At 46.8% G+C, this 17953-nt stretch overlaps 1 protein-coding gene across 5 annotated transcripts in view; it reads left to right on the plus strand.

Annotated features, from left to right (window-relative positions):
* LOC109898255 (ras association domain-containing protein 5) overlaps positions 1 to 17953 on the plus strand; it is a 48304-nt gene that overhangs the window by 16630 nt on the left and 13721 nt on the right. For all 5 annotated transcript variants that reach the window (XR_004202978.1, XM_031789552.1, XM_031789646.1 and 2 more), the window contains exon 2: positions 10585 to 10709. Coding sequence is in view for 4 of the 5 variants with exons in the window: in XM_031789552.1 (XP_031645412.1) it covers positions 10585 to 10709 (125 nt within the window). In the remaining variant the exon portion in view is untranslated. The remainder of the gene's footprint in view (positions 1 to 10584; positions 10710 to 17953) is intronic.

Below are 17953 nucleotides of genomic sequence, written 5' to 3' on the forward strand. Positions count from 1 at the left end.
TTTGTGCAGTTAAACTACTTAACTCTCTTAACTACAATAAAACATCAGCTGATGTAAAACGGCCTTTATAAATACATTTGATTGATATAACCTCACTTTAGGCCTTGAGCATAAAGAGCTGATTTAGATTAAACCGGTTCATTTTCTTCATCATGTTAGATCATTGTATCAAAACATTTAATTAGCCTATCTAAAATGACTCTTTCCTACTGGCTGACTTCTCCTCTAGCCGTAATTGTCATGATTGTGTATACTACGGCTTCTGTGATGAACTGACCAAGATGGCGGATGGAATCCCATCCTCTTCCAGCCCCAAAGTCCCTGCTGTCCACCACTCTGCCTTACCAATAGAAGTATGTTGATTTTCTGTTTCTGTTGTCTCTAGTGTCCTCTTGTCGAGGACCAGGAGTTGTATTATTTCAGGAAAACCCTATGACCTCCTATCTTTGAGTGTGTTAGCGTGTTTCTCTCCTTGGACTGCTACTTCCTCTACCCGGACACGCTGGTTATATTTGGTGTGTGTGGGTGGCACAGGCCTGACAGAGCGACTGTGTGAGTGTTTGTGTGGCGCACCGTGTCATACCATGAATTCCGTCTGAAATAGGTTGTAGAGAGGAGTGTGATCATCACCTTCAGAAATGCGCCCTAGCAAAATCACCTCTCATCCATTCTTTCAGACCTCTCACAGCATCTCTCTTTCATTGGCTAGCTCTAGTTCACTCAGCATCTCCCCACTCTGTGTGATTGACTAGCTTAGTGTTCAGGGTGTCACTCTGCTGTGTGTGGTGTCAGCTGTAGATATACACACAGATGTGTGTGACTATGTGATATGTGTGTGTGTTCTGTTAGATAATGTCCAGGCCTTCTCTCCTCTGTTTCCTGGGAGACAGGGACAGTTCTGTGTTTTGATTTGGCCTTGTCTCTTCTGTTGCCTAGGAGACAGGGTAAGTTCTCTGTTTTGTTTTGGCCTAGTCCCTTCTGTTGCCTAGGAGAAAGGGAAAGTTCTCAGTTTTGGTTCAGCCTTGTCTCTTATGTTGCCTGAGAGACAGGGACAGTTCTGTGTTTTGGTTCAGCCTTGTCTCTTCTGTTGCTTGAGAGACAGGTACAGTTCTGTGTTTTGGTTCGGCCTTGTGTCTTCTGTTGCCTAGGAGACAGGGAAAGTTCTCAGTTTTGGTTCAGCCTTGTCTCTTCTGTTGCCTAGGAGACAGGGAAAGTTCTCAGTTTTGGTTCAGTCTTGTCTCTTCTGTTGCCTGAGAGACAGGTACAGTTCTGTGTTTTGATTCAGCCTTGTCTCTTCTGTTGCCTGAGAGACAGGTACAGTTCTGTGTTTTGGTTCAGCCTTGTCTCTTCTGTTGCCTGAGAGACAGGTACAGTTCTGTGTTTTGGTTCAGCCTTGTCTCTTTTGTTGCTTGAGAGACAGAGACAGTTCTGTGTTTTGGTTCAGCCTTGTCTCTCTTGTGTGAGCTGTAGCCTATAAGAAATGTAAAAGGAAGGAAGGATGGAAGGAGGGAGGGATAGGATGGGATAGGGAATGGACACACACACACACACACATGGGGATAGCAGCCAGTTTTGGTTCAGCTTATGGGTTAGAGTTTGTTGGCTTTGGCTGGTATAGGCGGGGTCAGAGCACAAGCTGTTTATTCAGGCTGTATCTAGGCTGGGTGAGCGGCCGATGGCCACAGGATGTATGTGAGGGAGGAACGGTGAAGAGTCTGTGATGCAGGAGAGGTGTGGTGGAAGAGGTGTACGTACAGTGTGAGCTCGGTTAGAGGCTGAAACTGTTTGTTCGCATGTGTGACTGCAGCAGTGCTTCGCAGAGGGACATGGCCAGTCTCAAGGTTATAAAGGTTACAGCCTCCGGCACCAGCTGCTCTAGAAATCAGCAGAAAAGGCTGCCGACGCAGCTGATTCTGACAGAAAGGAGGGAGGGGAGAAATAAAATGTCTTGGTGATTGTCAGAGGAGAGGAGAGGAGAGGAGAGGAGAGGAGAGGAGAGGAGAGGAGAGGAGAGGAGAGGAGAGGAGAGGAGAGTGAGTATCTTTGACAGAGCCATCAGTGTTTCCCCTCATTTCTAAAAGCCCCCCTGAGTTCCCGGTACTGCAGGGGATTCTACAGCTCTGACCACAGCACGGCTCAAGGAAGTAACACACTGCACTATAGTGTTGTGTCTTTGTAGGGGAAGGGATTATTCAGAACCCAAGAGAAAGGAGAGAGAGGTTTATGAGTTGTGCTGTGAGAAGTCCAGTGTTCCAATCGTGTGACTGTAGTAGAAGTGAGGTTCAGTACGGTAATGTTGCAGTGGTGAGGCTGTAAGGGAAGTGACTGCTTGTTTGACAAGGAGGAGATTCCCTCTGTTGACTGGGGGAGTTAAGAGCTCAGAGCCTCAGGGGGGACTGACTGTGTGGAGTGTGTGAGCTCTCAGGAATGCTCACTGCCGTGTGCAATGCTCTTTAGGAAGACAGACAGACAGACAGACAGACAGTGATCTGTGGCAATATGAACACAAGAAACATGAGCTGTATTCGAATACCTACACTAACCGCACTAACCATACTATTTGTGACATAAATTGAGTATATCGTTTGCTTATTGGTCATAGTATGGATGTAGTTTGTATGCCAAAAGTTTACTGATGTCGTACTAAATTCGCCAAAATACTAAGCATACAAGTAGTGGACACTATTTCAGTGCTTTTAGGCCCCATAATGCAATTCTCCAGAAAATAGCCGTGGCTTCACAATGTTTTTAACATTTGAAGAAAATGGCGGGAAATATGCAGCTGAAGTCCGATGAGAACGGATACAAATGTATCGCTCTAATTATGAGCAATGTAATAAAATAAATACTTTTCAAATAAGTTACGTTACACGTTATGTTGGCAGAAGATGTGTTAGCTACGCTGTCCTTACGAACCACATAGCATATCATTACAACAGTAATGCTGGCAGAAGATGTGTTAGCTACGCTATCCTTATGAACCACATAGCATGTCATTACAACAGTAATGCTGGCAGAAGATGTGTTAGCTACGCTATCCTTACAAACCACATAGCATATCATTACAACAGTAATGCTGGCAGAAGATGTGTTAGCTACGCTATCCTTATGAACCACATAGCATGTCATTACAACAGTAATGCTGGCAGAAGATGTGTTAGCTACGCTGTCCTTACGAACCACATAGCATATCATTACAACAGTAATGTTGGCAGAAGATGTGTTAGCTACGCTATCCTTATGAATCACATAGCATGTCATTACAACAGTAATGCTGGCAGAAGATGTGTTAGCTACGCTATCCTTACAAACCACATAGCATATCATTACAACAGTAATGCTGGCAGAAGATGTGTTAGCTACGCTATCCTTATGAACCACATAGCATGTCATTACAACAGTAATGCTGGCAGAAGATGTGTTAGCTACGCTGTCCTTACGAACCACATAGCATATCATTACAACAGTAATGTTGGCAGAAGATGTGTTAGCTACGCTATCCTTATGAATCACATAGCATGTCATTACAACAGTAATGCTGGCAGAAGATGTGTTAGCTACGCTATCCTTACAAACCACATAGCATATCATTACAACAGTAATGCTGGCAGAAGATGTGTTAGCTACGCTATCCTTACAAACCACATAGCATATCATTACAACAGTAATGCTGGCAGAAGATGTGTTAGCTACGCTATCCTTATGAACCACATAGCATGTCATTACAACAGTAATGCTGGCAGAAGATGTGTTAGCTACGCTATCCTTACAAACCACATAGCATATCATTACAACAGTAATGCTGGCAGAAGATGTGTTAGCTACGCTATCCTTATGAACCACATAGCATGTCATTACAACAGTAATGCTGGCAGAAGATGTGTTAGCTACGCTATCCTTACAAACCACATAGCATATCATTACAACAGTAATGCTGGCAGAAGATGTGTTAGCTACGCTATCCTTATGAACCACATAGCATGTCATTACAACAGTAATGCTGGCAGAAGATGTGTTAGCTACGCTGTCCTTACAAACCACATAGCATATCATTACAACAGTAATGCTGGCAGAAGATGTGTTAGCTACGCTATCCTTACAAACCACATAGCATATCATTACAACAGTAATGCTGGCAGAAGATGTGTTAGCTACGCTATCCTTACAAACCACATAGCAATCATTACAACAGTAATGCTGGCAGAAGATGTGTTAGCTACGCTATCCTTACAAACCACATAGCATATCATTACAACAGTAATGCTGGCAGAAGATGTGTTAGCTACGCTATCCTTATGAACCACATAGCATATCATTACAACAGTATGTACCGGTATGTTAGCTGGCTACTAATACATCGAACTTGCCAGTATATTAACTATATGCTAACTAGCTAACTAACTAACTAACTAACTAACCCAACGTTTATTGACTTGATTATTCATGTCATTCTTAGCTTAGCTAATTGGTATAGTCGTTGTGCGTTCTCAATGGACATTGTTAATTTGGGTGCGTTCGTAAATCTACTCTGATTTCAGAGCACTGTGTTCATGCCTCTTTGGTCCCTTTGGTGTCTGTTGTCCCAACAGCTCTTAATACCAGTCATTTTCTGTCATGGAATGATTACCCTTCCATAGAAAAGGAAAAGGGGTGCTGATACCCTCTCTCTCTCTCTCTCTCTCTCTCTCTCTCTCTCTCTCTTTCTCTCTTTCTCTCTTTCTTTCTCTCTCTTTCCCTCTCTCTTTCTCTCTCTCTCTCTCTCTCTTTCTATTTCCCTCTTTCTCTCTCTCTCCCTGTCCCTGTCTCTTTCTTTTCATCCTCTGTCATTCCAGTTTCCCTTATTTATTTTTCCAGAGGGGATTTCCAACTGTCCCTGTCCCTACTAAAGAGAGGGTTTGGAAATTCCAGTTCTGTCTGTTAGAGGTTTGATGTGTCTGTTAGATATGGGCTTTTTCAGGTAAATCCTGTGAGAAACATGGTCCTGTGTTACCACTCAGGCTCCATCCTCACTGCAGATAGAGGATATTAACGACATCATCAGCTCTCTGCACCCGCTGCTGTCTCTCTCCCTTGTCCTCATCTCCCCCACGTATATTTCCCTTGTCCTCATCTCCCCCACGTCTCTCTCCCTCGTCCTCATCTCCCCCACGTATCTTTCCCTTGTCCTCATCTCCCCCACGTCTCTCTCCCTCGTCCTCATCTCCCCCACGTATCTTTCCCTTGTCCTCATCTCCCCCACGTCTCTCTCCCTCGTCCTCATCTCCCCCACGTCTCTCTCCCTTGTCCTCATCTCCCCCACGTCTCTCTCCCTCGTCCTCATCTCCCCCACGTCTCTCTCCCTTGTCCTCATCTCCCCCACGTCTCTCTCCCTCGTCCTCATCTCCCCCACGTCTCTCTCCCTTGTCCTCATCTCCCCCACGTCTCTCTCCCTCGTCCTCATCTCCCCCACGTCTCTCTCCCTTGTCCTCATCTCCCCCACGTCTCTCTCCCTCGTCCTCATCTCCCCCACGTCTCTCTCCCTTGTCCTCATCTCCCCCACGTCTCTCTCCCTCGTCCTCATCTCCCCCACGTCTCTCTCCCTCGTCCTCATCTCCTCCACGTCTCTTTCCCTCCCTTTCCCTCCCTTCCTCTCTCTCCTCTGCCATTCGTTTGTCCCTATGTCCAGTCAAGTGAGACAATGCTCAAGGAGCCAGACAAACTCAGCTCATCTCTGCGTCTGTCACCCGAGACGCCCTGTGTGTGTGTGACCAGTTTTGGACCAGGCGATACGGAGGGGATGGGGGGGGGGGGAGGAAGGCATGGGCATGTTTGTGATGACCAAAGGAGGGTACAGTATGATTTCTGAGTTTTATTCGGACCCCATTAGCTGCTGAAGAGACAGCAGCTGTTCTTCCTGGGATCCACACAAAACACAGAACATGACCAAATGCAGAACACTAATGGACAACAACAGCAACACACATTTAAACTAAGAACACCAAAACCAAATAATAACACTACCACTTCAAAAAATAACAAGAAGAAGAAAACAAAGATAAACAAACACATTTAAAATACTAAGAATAATTTGTGGGTGTGTGTAGAGTGTGTTTAGAATGTGTGTGGAGTGTGTGTCTCTCTCTCTTCACAGTCCACATTGCTGCTTGAGGTGGTGTTCTCTCTGTGATTCTGCATTCTGTGCAGGAAGGCAGACAGACAGATGGACTGACAGACAGATGCTGGGCGATGGAGGGGGGGACATTGTAAAGGAGTGTGTAACTGGCTGCAGAGAAGTCAGGCTCAGGAGAGCAGAAATGGGTAACAACCAGAGTCCTTTATTGAGGCGAACAAAACACGGCACTCAGGAAACTAAACACACACGGGTTTAAAATAACCGGCGCAAACCAGCCTGGAGTACACATACATTGAAATATAACTATTCCACACACAGACATGGGGGGAAACAGAGGGTTATATGCAAGATGAGTAATGAGGGAATGCAAACCAGGTGTGCGGGAAAACAAGACAAAACAAATGGAAAATGAAAGGTGGATCGGCGATGGCTAGAAGACCGGTGACGTCGACTGCAGAACGCCGCCCAAACAAGGAGAGAGATCGACCTCGGCGGAGGTTGTGACAGACATACACTATGTTTACTGTTAAACTCTGTGTAAGGAAGGGAAAGGGAAATACCTAGTCAGTTGTCCAACTGAATGCATTCAACTGAAATGAGAGGTGCAGGGGGGTGCCATAATCGACATCCACGTCTTCGGCGCCCTTCAACGCCCGGGTTCAGGCTGTGTTCAGCCATGTTCAGGCTGTGTTCAGCCGTGTTCAGGCTGTGTTCAGCCGGGTTCAGGCTGTGTTCAGCCGGGTTCAGGCTGTGTTCAGCCGGGTTCAGGCTGTGTTCAGGCTGCTTAGCTGAAGTTAGGCGTATGTCTTTATTCTCTTCTTACTGTGGCTTTCTCTGCACACCCAGCGGGTCACTTCAGGATGCAACAGTTTGCGTGTGTGAGTGTGTGTTTATGTGTGTGTACAGTATGTCTGTACAGTATATGTACAGTGTGTGTGAACGTTATGAGTGTGGGAATAAGGTGAACCCCAAGGTTGAACCTCAGGCCTGGTGTCTGTCTGTACTCCCCTGTTGACAGCAGTGAATCAGAAGATCTAATCAAAACATATGTATTAGTCACATGCTTCATAAACAACAGGTGTAGACTAATGGTGAAATGCTTAGTTACGGGCCCTTCCCAACCATGCAGAGTTAAAGATAAAGATATGTTTTTGTATAAAAAATAGAAATAGTGACACGTCTTTCTACGCCTGTTACTTTAACAAACAGGCTTGAACTGATCCGTATTATAGGAAGACTAACCAATCAGTGCAGCACCTAGCTCGGACCTACCCTGGTGAATGGTAGACTGAGGTCCTGTCTGCCTGATTGGAATGGAACGTAACAAGCTGATATAGGGTGTTACTAAACATGAGGGGTGAGATGTGAAAAGGAGGACAGGATGGGAGTCTCTCCTCCCAAAACGCATTTCCCTTCTCTGTGTTTGGATTGGCCTCTCTCTCTCCTCTCTCTCCTCCCTCTCTCTCTCTCTCCTCTCTCTCCTCCCTCCCTCTCTCTTTCTCTCTCTCTCTCTCTCTCTCTCTCTCTCTCTCTCTCTCTCTCTCTCTCTCTCTCTCTCTCTCTCTCTCTCTCTCTCTCTCTCTCTCTCTCTCTCTCTCTCTCTCTCTCTCTTTCTCAATTCAAATTCAATTTAAGGGCTTTATTGGCATGGGAAACATATGTTAACATTGCCAAAGCAAATGAACTAGATCGATTTCTTTCTCTCTCTCCTCTATATTTATTTCACCTTTATTTAACCAGGTAGGCTAGTTGAGAACAAGTTCTCATTTGCAACTGCGACCTGGCCAAGATAAAGCATAGCAGTGTGAACAGACAACACAGAGTTACACATGAAGTAAACAATTAACAAGTCAATAACACAGTAGAAACCAAAGGGGGAGTCTATATACAATGTGTGCAAAAGGCATGAGGAGGTAGGCAAATAATTACAATTTTGCAGATTAACACTGGAGTGATAAAAGATCAGATGGTCATGTACAGGTAGAGATATTGGTGTGCAGAAGAGCAGAAAAGTAAATAAATAAAAACAGTATGGGGATGAGGTAGGTGAAAAGGGTGGGCTATTTACCAATAGACTATGTACAGCTGCAGCGATCGGTTAGCTGCTCAGATAGCTGATGTTTGAAGTTGGTGAGGGAGATAAAAGTCTCCAACTTCAGCGATTTTTGCCATTCGTTCCAGTCACAGGCAGCAGAGTACTGGAACGAAAGGCGGCCAAATGAGGTGTTGGCTTTAGGGATGATCAGTGAGATACACCTGCTGGAGCGCGTGCTACGGATGGGTGTTGCCATCGTGACCAGTGAGCTGAGATAAGGCGGAGCTTTACCTAGCATAGACTTGTAGATGACCTGGAGCCAGTGGGTCTGGCGACGAATATGTAGCGAGGGCCAGCCGACTAGAGCATACAAGTCGCAGTGGTGGGTGGTATAAGGTGCTTTAGTGACAAAACGGATGGCACTGTGATAGACTGCATCCAGTTTGCTGAGTAGAGTGTTGGAAGCCATTTTGTAGATGACATTGCCGAAGTCGAGGATCGGTAGGATAGTCAGTTTTACTAGGGTAAGCTTGGCGGCTTGAGTGAAGGAGGCTTTGTTGCGGAATAGAAAGCCGACTCTTGATTTGATTTTCGATTGGAGATGTTTGATATGAGTCTGGAAGGAGAGTTTGCAGTCTAGCCAGACACCTAGGTACTTATAGACGTCCACATATTCTAGGTCGGAACCATCCAGGGTGGTGATGCTAGTCGGGCATGCAGGTGCAGGCAGCGACCGGTTGAAAAGCATGCATTTGGTTTTACTAGCGTTTAAGAGCAGTTGGAGGCCACGGAAGGAGTGTTGTATGGCATTGAAGCTTGTTTGGAGGTTAGATAGCACAGTGTCCAAAGATGGGCCGAAAGTATATAGAATGGTGTCGTCTGCGTAGAGGTGGATCAGGGAATCGCCCGCAGCAAGAGCAACATCATTGATATACACAGAGAAAAGAGTCGGCCCGAGAATTGAACCCTGTGGCACCCCCATAGAGACTGCCAGAGGACCGGACAGCATGCCCTCCGATTTGACACACTGAACTCTGTCTGCAAAGTAATTGGTGAACCAGGCAAGGCAGTCATCCGAAAAACCGAGGCTACTGAGTCTGCCGATAAGAATATGGTGATTGACAGAGTCGAAAGCCTTGGCAAGGTCGATGAAGACTGCTGCACAGTACTGTCTTTTATCGATGGCGGTTATGATGTCGTTTAAACCTTGAGTGTGGCTGAGGTGCACCCATGACCGGCTCGGAAACCAGATTGCACAGCGGAGAAGGTACGGTGGGATTCGAGATGGTCAGTGACCTGTTTGTTGACTTGGCTTTCGAAGACCTTAGATAGGCAGGGCAGGATGGATATAGGTCTGTAACAGTTTGGGTCCAGGGTGTCTCCCCCTTTGAAGAGGGGGATGACTGCGGCAGCTTTCCAATCCTTGGGGATCTCAGACGAGATGAAAGAGAGGTTGAACAGGCTGGTAATAGAGTGGTTTCGTTACCTTAGTTACCGTGCTGCCCTGTAGCCTTCGCATTGTGTGTAGCCTCTGATTGTATGAGCTGGTGGGAGAACAGTGTCCCAATAGTGTTACATTGCCTCTTCTCCTTCCTTTATGACCTCAGATCTGAAAACACTCTGGAGTGGTAGTCTTTTCTACGTGTAGGCTGTGTTGCTCTGGAGTGGTAGTCTTTTCTATGTGTAGGCTGTGTTGCTCGGGAGTGGTAGTCTTTTCTATGTGTAGGCTGTGTTGCTCTGGAGTGGTAGTCTTTTCTATGTGTGGGCTGTGTTGCTCTGGAGTGGTAGTATTTTCTATGTGTAGGCTGTGTTGCTGTACTCTGACCTCGCTACCTGTGCGATGTTAGCTCTTTACCACCCTCTAGTGACATCTGTGAATTAATACAACAGATAGAGCATTCACTTCAGTGAGGAGAAACCTGTAAATCACCCAGTACAGTTATGTACAGAGAGCAGCCTCTAGGTGGAGCCACATGAACACAGAGCTCTCAGGCAGATCTCTCAATGAAATGTGAAGTCCACAACAGCAGATTAGATTCTATCAGCCTGGAATATTGTGAAAATGCATATTGAAACTGTTGGGAGGTACCTGAATTATTTAATCTTAGTTTGGATTGGTGTGAGTCTTGTCATTGTTAGATTGATATCGTGTGTTATTGGAAAACGTGTGTGTTGTTGAGGATCTTCTTGACCCTGACTCACTCTACTGCTCTGACAGAAAGACAGAGGTTTCTGCCTGCTGGCTACATGATTAGTATGTGAGACCTCAATAGACTCACATTACCCATTATCTGAAAAAGCCCATATCTAACAGACACATCAAACCTCTAACGGCCAAACACTGAGTTCCAAGGAAAATGCTTTATCATTGCTGCTCTCTAATTGGTGCCCTGTGTGTGGATCCAGTCATTGATTGGTCTGTTTGTGTGTCTGTCAGACTGCAGCTACACCTGTCACCTGGAGTGTGAGGGGCGGGTCCAGCTGGACTGCAACCAGAGAGACAGCAACCCACAGGAAACTCCATCTCCCAGAAGACACTGCTCCACGCCTCCTCAGTACAAGGTGAGACAGATCTAGAGCTAAGTGAAGCAGGTGTACTGTGTAGTGAGGGTTGTTGTCGGTCACAAGCTGTTTGACAGGATGCTGCTGGTCATGTTGGCTGTGAAGCACTTGATGTGCAGGCACACAGAAAGTCAATGCAGCAGAGTAGGACACACACACACACACACACTCAGGAGACAAAGACATAACATCCACTCAATCACTATCGATTTTCCACTATTGATCCACTATTCTTGTGAGCGTAAAGCAATGCTCTGCAGGGTCAGGAGATGGCTCTCTGTTCCTTTAGCCTTCATCATCCCTACTGTATATCTGACTGTCGTTCTGGCTGTTCCTCTCTCAGTGATGGTGTGTGTGTTGGTATTTGGGATGTGATTTTCAGTGGATTAATTTAGTTGAGTCTGAGGTTGTTTTTTAACTAATAGGTGATCCTCCTGAAGCAATTTTTTCCTTTTCACACTTTCAGAACCCCACTCTCCTGTCTCTCTATCTCTCTCCCTCACACATTTGGAGTCTAAATGTTCTCTGAGCACATATTTCATGCCCCTCACATCTGTAACTCATAGTGCCCATCCTTTCCTGTTCTCTCCACCTCTGCTGTCGACTCCAGTCAGTCCTCATCTCCTCAGACCCGTCCCTCTGCCTAGGGGGGCATATGCTCAGTCATTAGCCTAGCCGTAGCCTTACCCCAGCCTATCTGGGTGCGTTGTCTCTGTGAGTCTGGGAGAAGAGCAGAGCATGGGGAGGGTGTGGGAGACAGCCCTGCAGAGAGCTAAACTCTTCCTCACCTCCCCAGAGCTACTTCAAACATTCCCCGGCCTTCTGTCTGACTTGTCACAGAATTTATCTGCTGTGTGTGTGCATGTTGCTGTGCCCTCTGTCAGTCTCTCAGGGTGTGTATGCTCTTTGTGTTTATATAACCTCTCTTTTGAGGACGAACACTGTGCTTTAGCAAGCAAGCAAGTTGCTTTAGCTAACTATGTGTGTTTTATAGTGGCCCTACAGGGTTGTGAGTACAGGAAGCCTCGTTGGTCACATGATGAGGGCCATACTCTTGGTAAAGTAGTTGCTTTCTGTGAGCACAGATATATTAGCTGCCTGTCTGCGTTCACGGACTTCCTCTACCTGTAGCATAGTCTACTACACATACGCACCCGAACACAGTAACCAGAAAATGGCTTTCTCACTTCCTGCTTTCGTGTTAGCACACTCAAATCTTGTTGATTAGGTTTCGAGGTCATAAATATTTGCAGGTGTTCGTCCACACACACGCAAACGCACGTACACACACGAACAGTCACACTCATGCACATATTCAATATGAAGTAGAACTGTGTCTCCCTCTCAAATGAATATCTAGCCTTCTCTGAGTTGAGTGTGTTTGTGTGAGCATGTGAAGAGTTTAATTACAGCAGATGCTCTTATCCAGAGCGACTTACAATCAGTGCATTTATCTTAAGATAGCTAGGTGAGACAACCACATATCACAGTCAAATTTACAGGACACAAAAATTCAATTCCAGCTTAACAATGTGTGTATATATAGTGTTTTGCAAATAACCATATTTTACACATCTTTAAAATCTGTGAATAAAAAATAATCTGAGAACAGTAATATTTTACACACATGAAGCAATCATTTCTGATGAAAAAACACATGTGAAATATTGGTGGATGTAGTGTTTTTGAAATAAAGTCTTCATGTGTAAATCAGTGTCTGTGTTTCTGTTGTGATTCACTATGTTCTCAAAACACACTCTGACACTGCATAGAGTGGGCTGGATAGCACACACACACAACACACAACACAAACACACACACAACACACAACACACACACAACACACAACACAAACACACACACAACACAAACACACACAACACAAACACACACAACACAAACACACACACACAACACACAACACAAACACACACACAACACAAACACAAGCACACAACACAAGCACACAACACAAACACAACACAAACACACACACAACACAAACACACACACAACACAAACACACAACACAAACACAACACAAACACAAGCACACAACACAAACACACACACACAACACACACAACACAAACACACACACAACACAAACACACAACACAACACAAACACAAGCACACAACACAACACAAACACACACACACAACACAAACACAAGCACACAACACAAACACACACAACACAAACACACACACACAACACAAACACACACACACAACACAAACACACACACAACACAAACACACACACACCCACAACACAAACACACAACACATCTCCCTCATTGTTCTTAGCGAGTGAGATAACCCAGCACGCCTCCAGTAAGGAGCTGGAAACTGCAGCCATGCCAAATACCACACAGTTTAGGCCTGCAGTGGAGGGACAGTTGATTATCTCTGTAGCCTGGAGTCATGTTAAACTCTGGTGTGTGCAGGCTGCCCAGTGTTTTGACCATCCAGACCAGTGGCTGGATTGGGCATTTGAGCTGGAGGAGTACACTATTATTGTACCATAGAGATGATTAGAGATGACAGCTTCTTCCTCTTCTACTCTCTACTCTCTCTTCTCCTCTCTCTCTTCTCCTCTGTCTCTCTCTCTTCTCCTCTCTCTCTCTCTTCTCCTGTGCCTCTCTCTTCTTCTCTCCCTCTTTGTCTTTCTTTCTCTCTTTCTTTGGTGCTTCCACAAGCAGAGATCAATCCCCTTTTCGTCAATACCTCCACAGAGTCAATGCGTCTCATTGAGTGAGACTGGAGCCTAATTCACTGGGCTTTGTGGACTCTGGCCTGGCAGGGGGGCTGAAATAGAATGGTGAGGGCCTGGTCTGTCAATGAGCTCCTCTTATTTCCCCCTACCACCCACTGTCCCCTCTGTCTCCCTCCACAGTAATGGTGTTGAATCTGACATCAGCTGATACTGACCTGACAGGCAGACAGGCAGTTCTCTGTCTGTCTGTGGTTACCACTGGAGAGAGACAGACAGCTCTCAACAATCTATCAGAATCTAATCAACCTCTGACAGGGGAGATGGACAGGCTCCATCTCTTTAATGGAGGATCTTTCTCCTCTGACAGAACAGCTTCCTTCTCTCTGAAAGACTGACAAAGTCCACCTGATCAACTGTCTGTCAATCTAATTTCTTAATGATAACATTTTTTAAAAGGCTGTAGATAGATATTGCTCTCTGACACGCATGCACGCACACACACACACACATGTTTAGTTCTTCTATACTCATGGGGACCTAAAATTAATTTCCATTCAAAATCCTATTTTACCTAACCCTAACCCTAACCCTAACCATTAACCCCTAACCCTAATTCTAACCCTAAACCTAAATGAATTAATAAATGCTTACAATTCCTCTTTATGGAATTAGACCTCAAATTAATTTCTCTGAGATTAATTTCTTCATCATTACTGTGTGTGTGTGCTTGCGTGCAATGCATGCATCTATCTGTGTGTTTTTTAGCATGCTTATAAGAGTGTATAATGCCTTTCTAATGCAGTAGTAAACAGAAGGGTTATTATACATGTGGAGGTTTATCTCAGCACTAAGGCAGAGCACAGCAGACATATTACTGTGGCTTCCTGCTCATGCATGTCAAGTGTTATGAGCTATGAGACCACATCTCTCTCTCTCACTCCCTCCCTGTCTCTCTCCCTGTCTCTCTCACTCCCTCCCTGTCTCTCTCCCTGTCTCTCTCACTCCCTCCCTGTCTCTCTCCCTGTCTCTCTCACTCCCTCCCTGTCTCTCTCTCTCTCTTCCTGTCTCTCTCACTCTCTCTCTTCCTGTCTCTCTCACTCTCTCCCTGTCTCACTCTCTCTCTTCCTGTCTCTCTCACTCTCTCACTCTCTTCCTGTCTCTCTCACTCTCTCCCTGTCTCTCACTCCCTCCCTGTCTCTCTCTCTCTCTCTTCCTGTCTCTCTCACTCTCTCTCTTCCTGTCTCTCTCACTCTCTCCCTGTCTCTCACTCTCTCCCTGTCTCTCTCACTCCCTCCCTGTCTCTCTCTCTCTCTCTCTCTCTCTTCCTGTCTCTCTCTCTCTCTCTTCCTGTCTCTCTCACTCTCTCTCTTCCTGTCTCTCTCACTCTCTCCCTGTCTCTCACTCTCTCCCTGTATCTCTCACTCTCTCCCTGTCTCTCTCACTCTCCAGGCAACTGGACCTTTTTTGGTCTTACTGAGATTTACTGTCAGGGCCCAGGCCTGACAGAATCTGTGCAGAAGATCTAGGTGCTGCTGTAGGCCCTCCTTGGTTGGTGACAGAAGCACCAGATCATCAGCAAACAGTAGACATTTAACTTCGGATTCTAGTAGGGTGAGGCCAGGTGCTGCAGACTTTTCTAGTGCCCGATATATATATGTTGAAGAGGGTGTCTTGAAGAGGGTGTCTCTCTCACTCTCACCTGTCTCTCTCTCTCTCTCTTCCTGTCTCTCTCTCTCTCTCTCTCTTCCTGTCTCTCTCACTCTCTCCCTGTCTCTCTCACTCTCTCTCTTCCTGTCTCACTCTCTCTCTTCCTGTCTCTCTCACTCTCTCCCGGTCTCTCTAACTATCTCTCTCTCTCACTCTCTCTCTTCCTGTCTCTCTCACTCTCTCCCTGTCTCTCTCACTCTCTCCCTGTCTCTCTCACGCTCTCCCTGTCTCTCTCACTCACTCTGTCCCTGTCTCTCTCACTCTCTCCCTGTCTCTCTCACTTTCTCTCCCTGTCTCTCTCACTCTCTCTCTCTCCGTCTCTCTCACTCTCTCCCGGTCTCTCTCACGCTCTCCCTGTCTCTCTCACTCTCTCTCTCCCTGTCTATCTCACTCTCTCTCTTCCTGTCACTCTCACTCTCTCCCTGTCTCTCTCTGTCTCTCTCTCTCTCCCTGTCTCTCTCACTCACTCTCTCCCTGTCACTCTCACTCTCTCTCTGTCACTCTCCCTGTCTCTCTCACTCTCACTCTCCCTCTCTCTCTCTCTCTCTCTCTCTCTGTCACTCTCACTCTCTCCCTGTCTCTCTCACTCTCTCGCTCCCTGTCTCTCTCACTCGCTCTCTTCCTGTCTCTCTCACTCTCTCCCTGTCTCTCTCACTCTCTCCCTGTCTCTCTCACTCTCTTCCTGTCTCTCTCACTCTCTTCCTGTCTCTCTCACTCTCCTCCTGTCTCTCTCACTCTCTCTCTCCCTGTCTCTCTCACTCACTCTCTCCCATTCACTCTCACTCTCTCCCTGTCTTTCTCACTCTCTCCCTGTCTCTCTCCCTGTCTTTCTCACTCTCTCCCTGTCTCTCTCACTCTCTCTCTCCCTCTCTGTCTCTCTCACTCTCTCTCTCCCTCTCTGTCTCTCTCACTCTCTCTCTCCCTGTCTGTCTCTCTCACTCTCTCTCTCCCTGTCTGTCTCTCTCACTCTCTCTCTCCCTGTCTGTCTCTCTCACTCTCTCTCTCTCCCTGTCTGTCTGTCTCTCTCACTCTCTCGCTCCCTGTCTCTCTCACTCTCTCTCTCCCTGTCTCTCTCACTCTCTCCATGTCTCTCTCACTCTCTCTCTCACTCTCTCTCTCACTCTCTTCCTGCATCTCTCACTCTCTCTCCCTGTCTCTCTCACTCACTCTCTCCCATTCACTCTCACTCTCTCCCTGTCTTTCTCACTCTCTCCCTGTCTCTCTCCCTGTCTTTCTCACTCTCTCCCTGTCTCTCTCCCTGTCTTTCTCACTCTCTCCCTGTCTCTCTCACTCTCTCTCTCCCTCTCTGTCTCTCTCACTCTCTCTCTCCCTGTCTGTCTCTCTCACTCTCTCTCTCCCTGTCTGTCTCTCTCACTCTCTCTCTCCCTGTCTGTCTTTCTCACTCTCTCCCTGTCTGTCTCTCTCACTCTCTCTCTCCCTGTCTCTCTCACTCTCTCTCTCCCTGTCTCTCTCACTCTCTCCATGTCTCTCTCACTCACTCTCTCACTCTCTCTCTCACTCTCTTCCTGCATCTCTCACTCTCTCTCCCTGTCTCTCTCTCTCTCTCTCCCTGTCTCTCTCACTCTCTCTCTCCCTGTCTCTCTCACTCTCTCTCTCACTGTCTCTCTCCCTGTGTCTCACTCTCTGTCTCTCCCTGTCTCTCTCACTCTCTCTCTCCCTGTCTCTCTCACTCTCCTCCTGTCTCTCACTCTCTCTCTCCCTGTCTCTCTCTCTCTCTCCCTGTCTCTCTCACTCACTCTCTCCCATTCACTCTCACTCTCTCCCTGTCTCTCACTCTCTCCCTGTCTCTCTCCCTGTCTTTCTCACTCTCTCCCTGTCTGTCTCTCTCACTCTCTCTCTCCCTCTCTGTCTCTCTCACTCTCTCTCTCCCTGTCTGTCTCTCTCACTCTCTCTCTCCCTGTCTGTCTCTCTCACTCTCTCTCTCCCTGTCTGTCTCTCTCACTCTCTCTCTCCCTGTCTGTCTCTCTCACTCTCTCTCTCCCTGCCTGTCTCTCTCACTCTCTCTCTCTCCCTGTCTGTCTCTCTCACTCTCTCTCTCCCTGTCTGTCTCTCTCACTCTCTCTCTCTCCCTGTCTGTCTGTCTCTCTCACTCTCTCTCTCCCTGTCTCTCTCACTCTCTCTCTCCCTGTCTCTCTCACTCTCTCCATGTCTCTCTCACTCTCTCTCACTCTCTCTCTCACTCTCTTCCTGCATCTCTCACTCTCTCTCTCCCTGTCTTTCTCACTCACTCTCTCCCATTCACTCTCACTCTCTCCCTGTCTTTCTCACTCTCTCCCTGTCTCTCTCCCTGTCTTTCTCACTCTCTCCCTGTCTTTCTCACTCTCTCCCTGTCTCTCTCACTCTCTCTCTCCCTCTCTGTCTCTCTCACTCTCTCTCTCCCTGTCTCTCTCACTCTCTCCATGTCTCTCTCTCTCACTCTCTCTCTCACTCTCTTCCTGCATCTCTCACTCTCTCTCCCTGTCTCTCTCACTCTCTCTCTCCCTGTCTCTCTCACTATCTCTCTCCCTGTCTCTCTCACTCTCTCTCTCCCTCTCTGTCTCTCTCACTCTCTCTCTCCCTGTGTCTCACTCTCTGTCTCTCCCTGTCTCTCTCACTCTCTCTCTCCCTGTCTCTCTCACTCTCTCTCTCCCTGTCTCTCTCACTCTCCTCCTGTCTCTCACTCTCTCTCTCCCTGTCTCTCTCTCTCTCGCCCTGTCTCTCTCACACTCTCCCTGTCTCTCTCCCAGTCTCTGTCTCTGTCTCTATGGATTTCAATTCAATTTCAATTTATGGGGCTTTATTGGCATAGGAAACAT

This window comes from Oncorhynchus kisutch, linkage group LG1 (genome assembly GCF_002021735.2).
Source record: "Oncorhynchus kisutch isolate 150728-3 linkage group LG1, Okis_V2, whole genome shotgun sequence".
Lineage (NCBI taxonomy): Eukaryota > Metazoa > Chordata > Actinopteri > Salmoniformes > Salmonidae > Oncorhynchus > Oncorhynchus kisutch.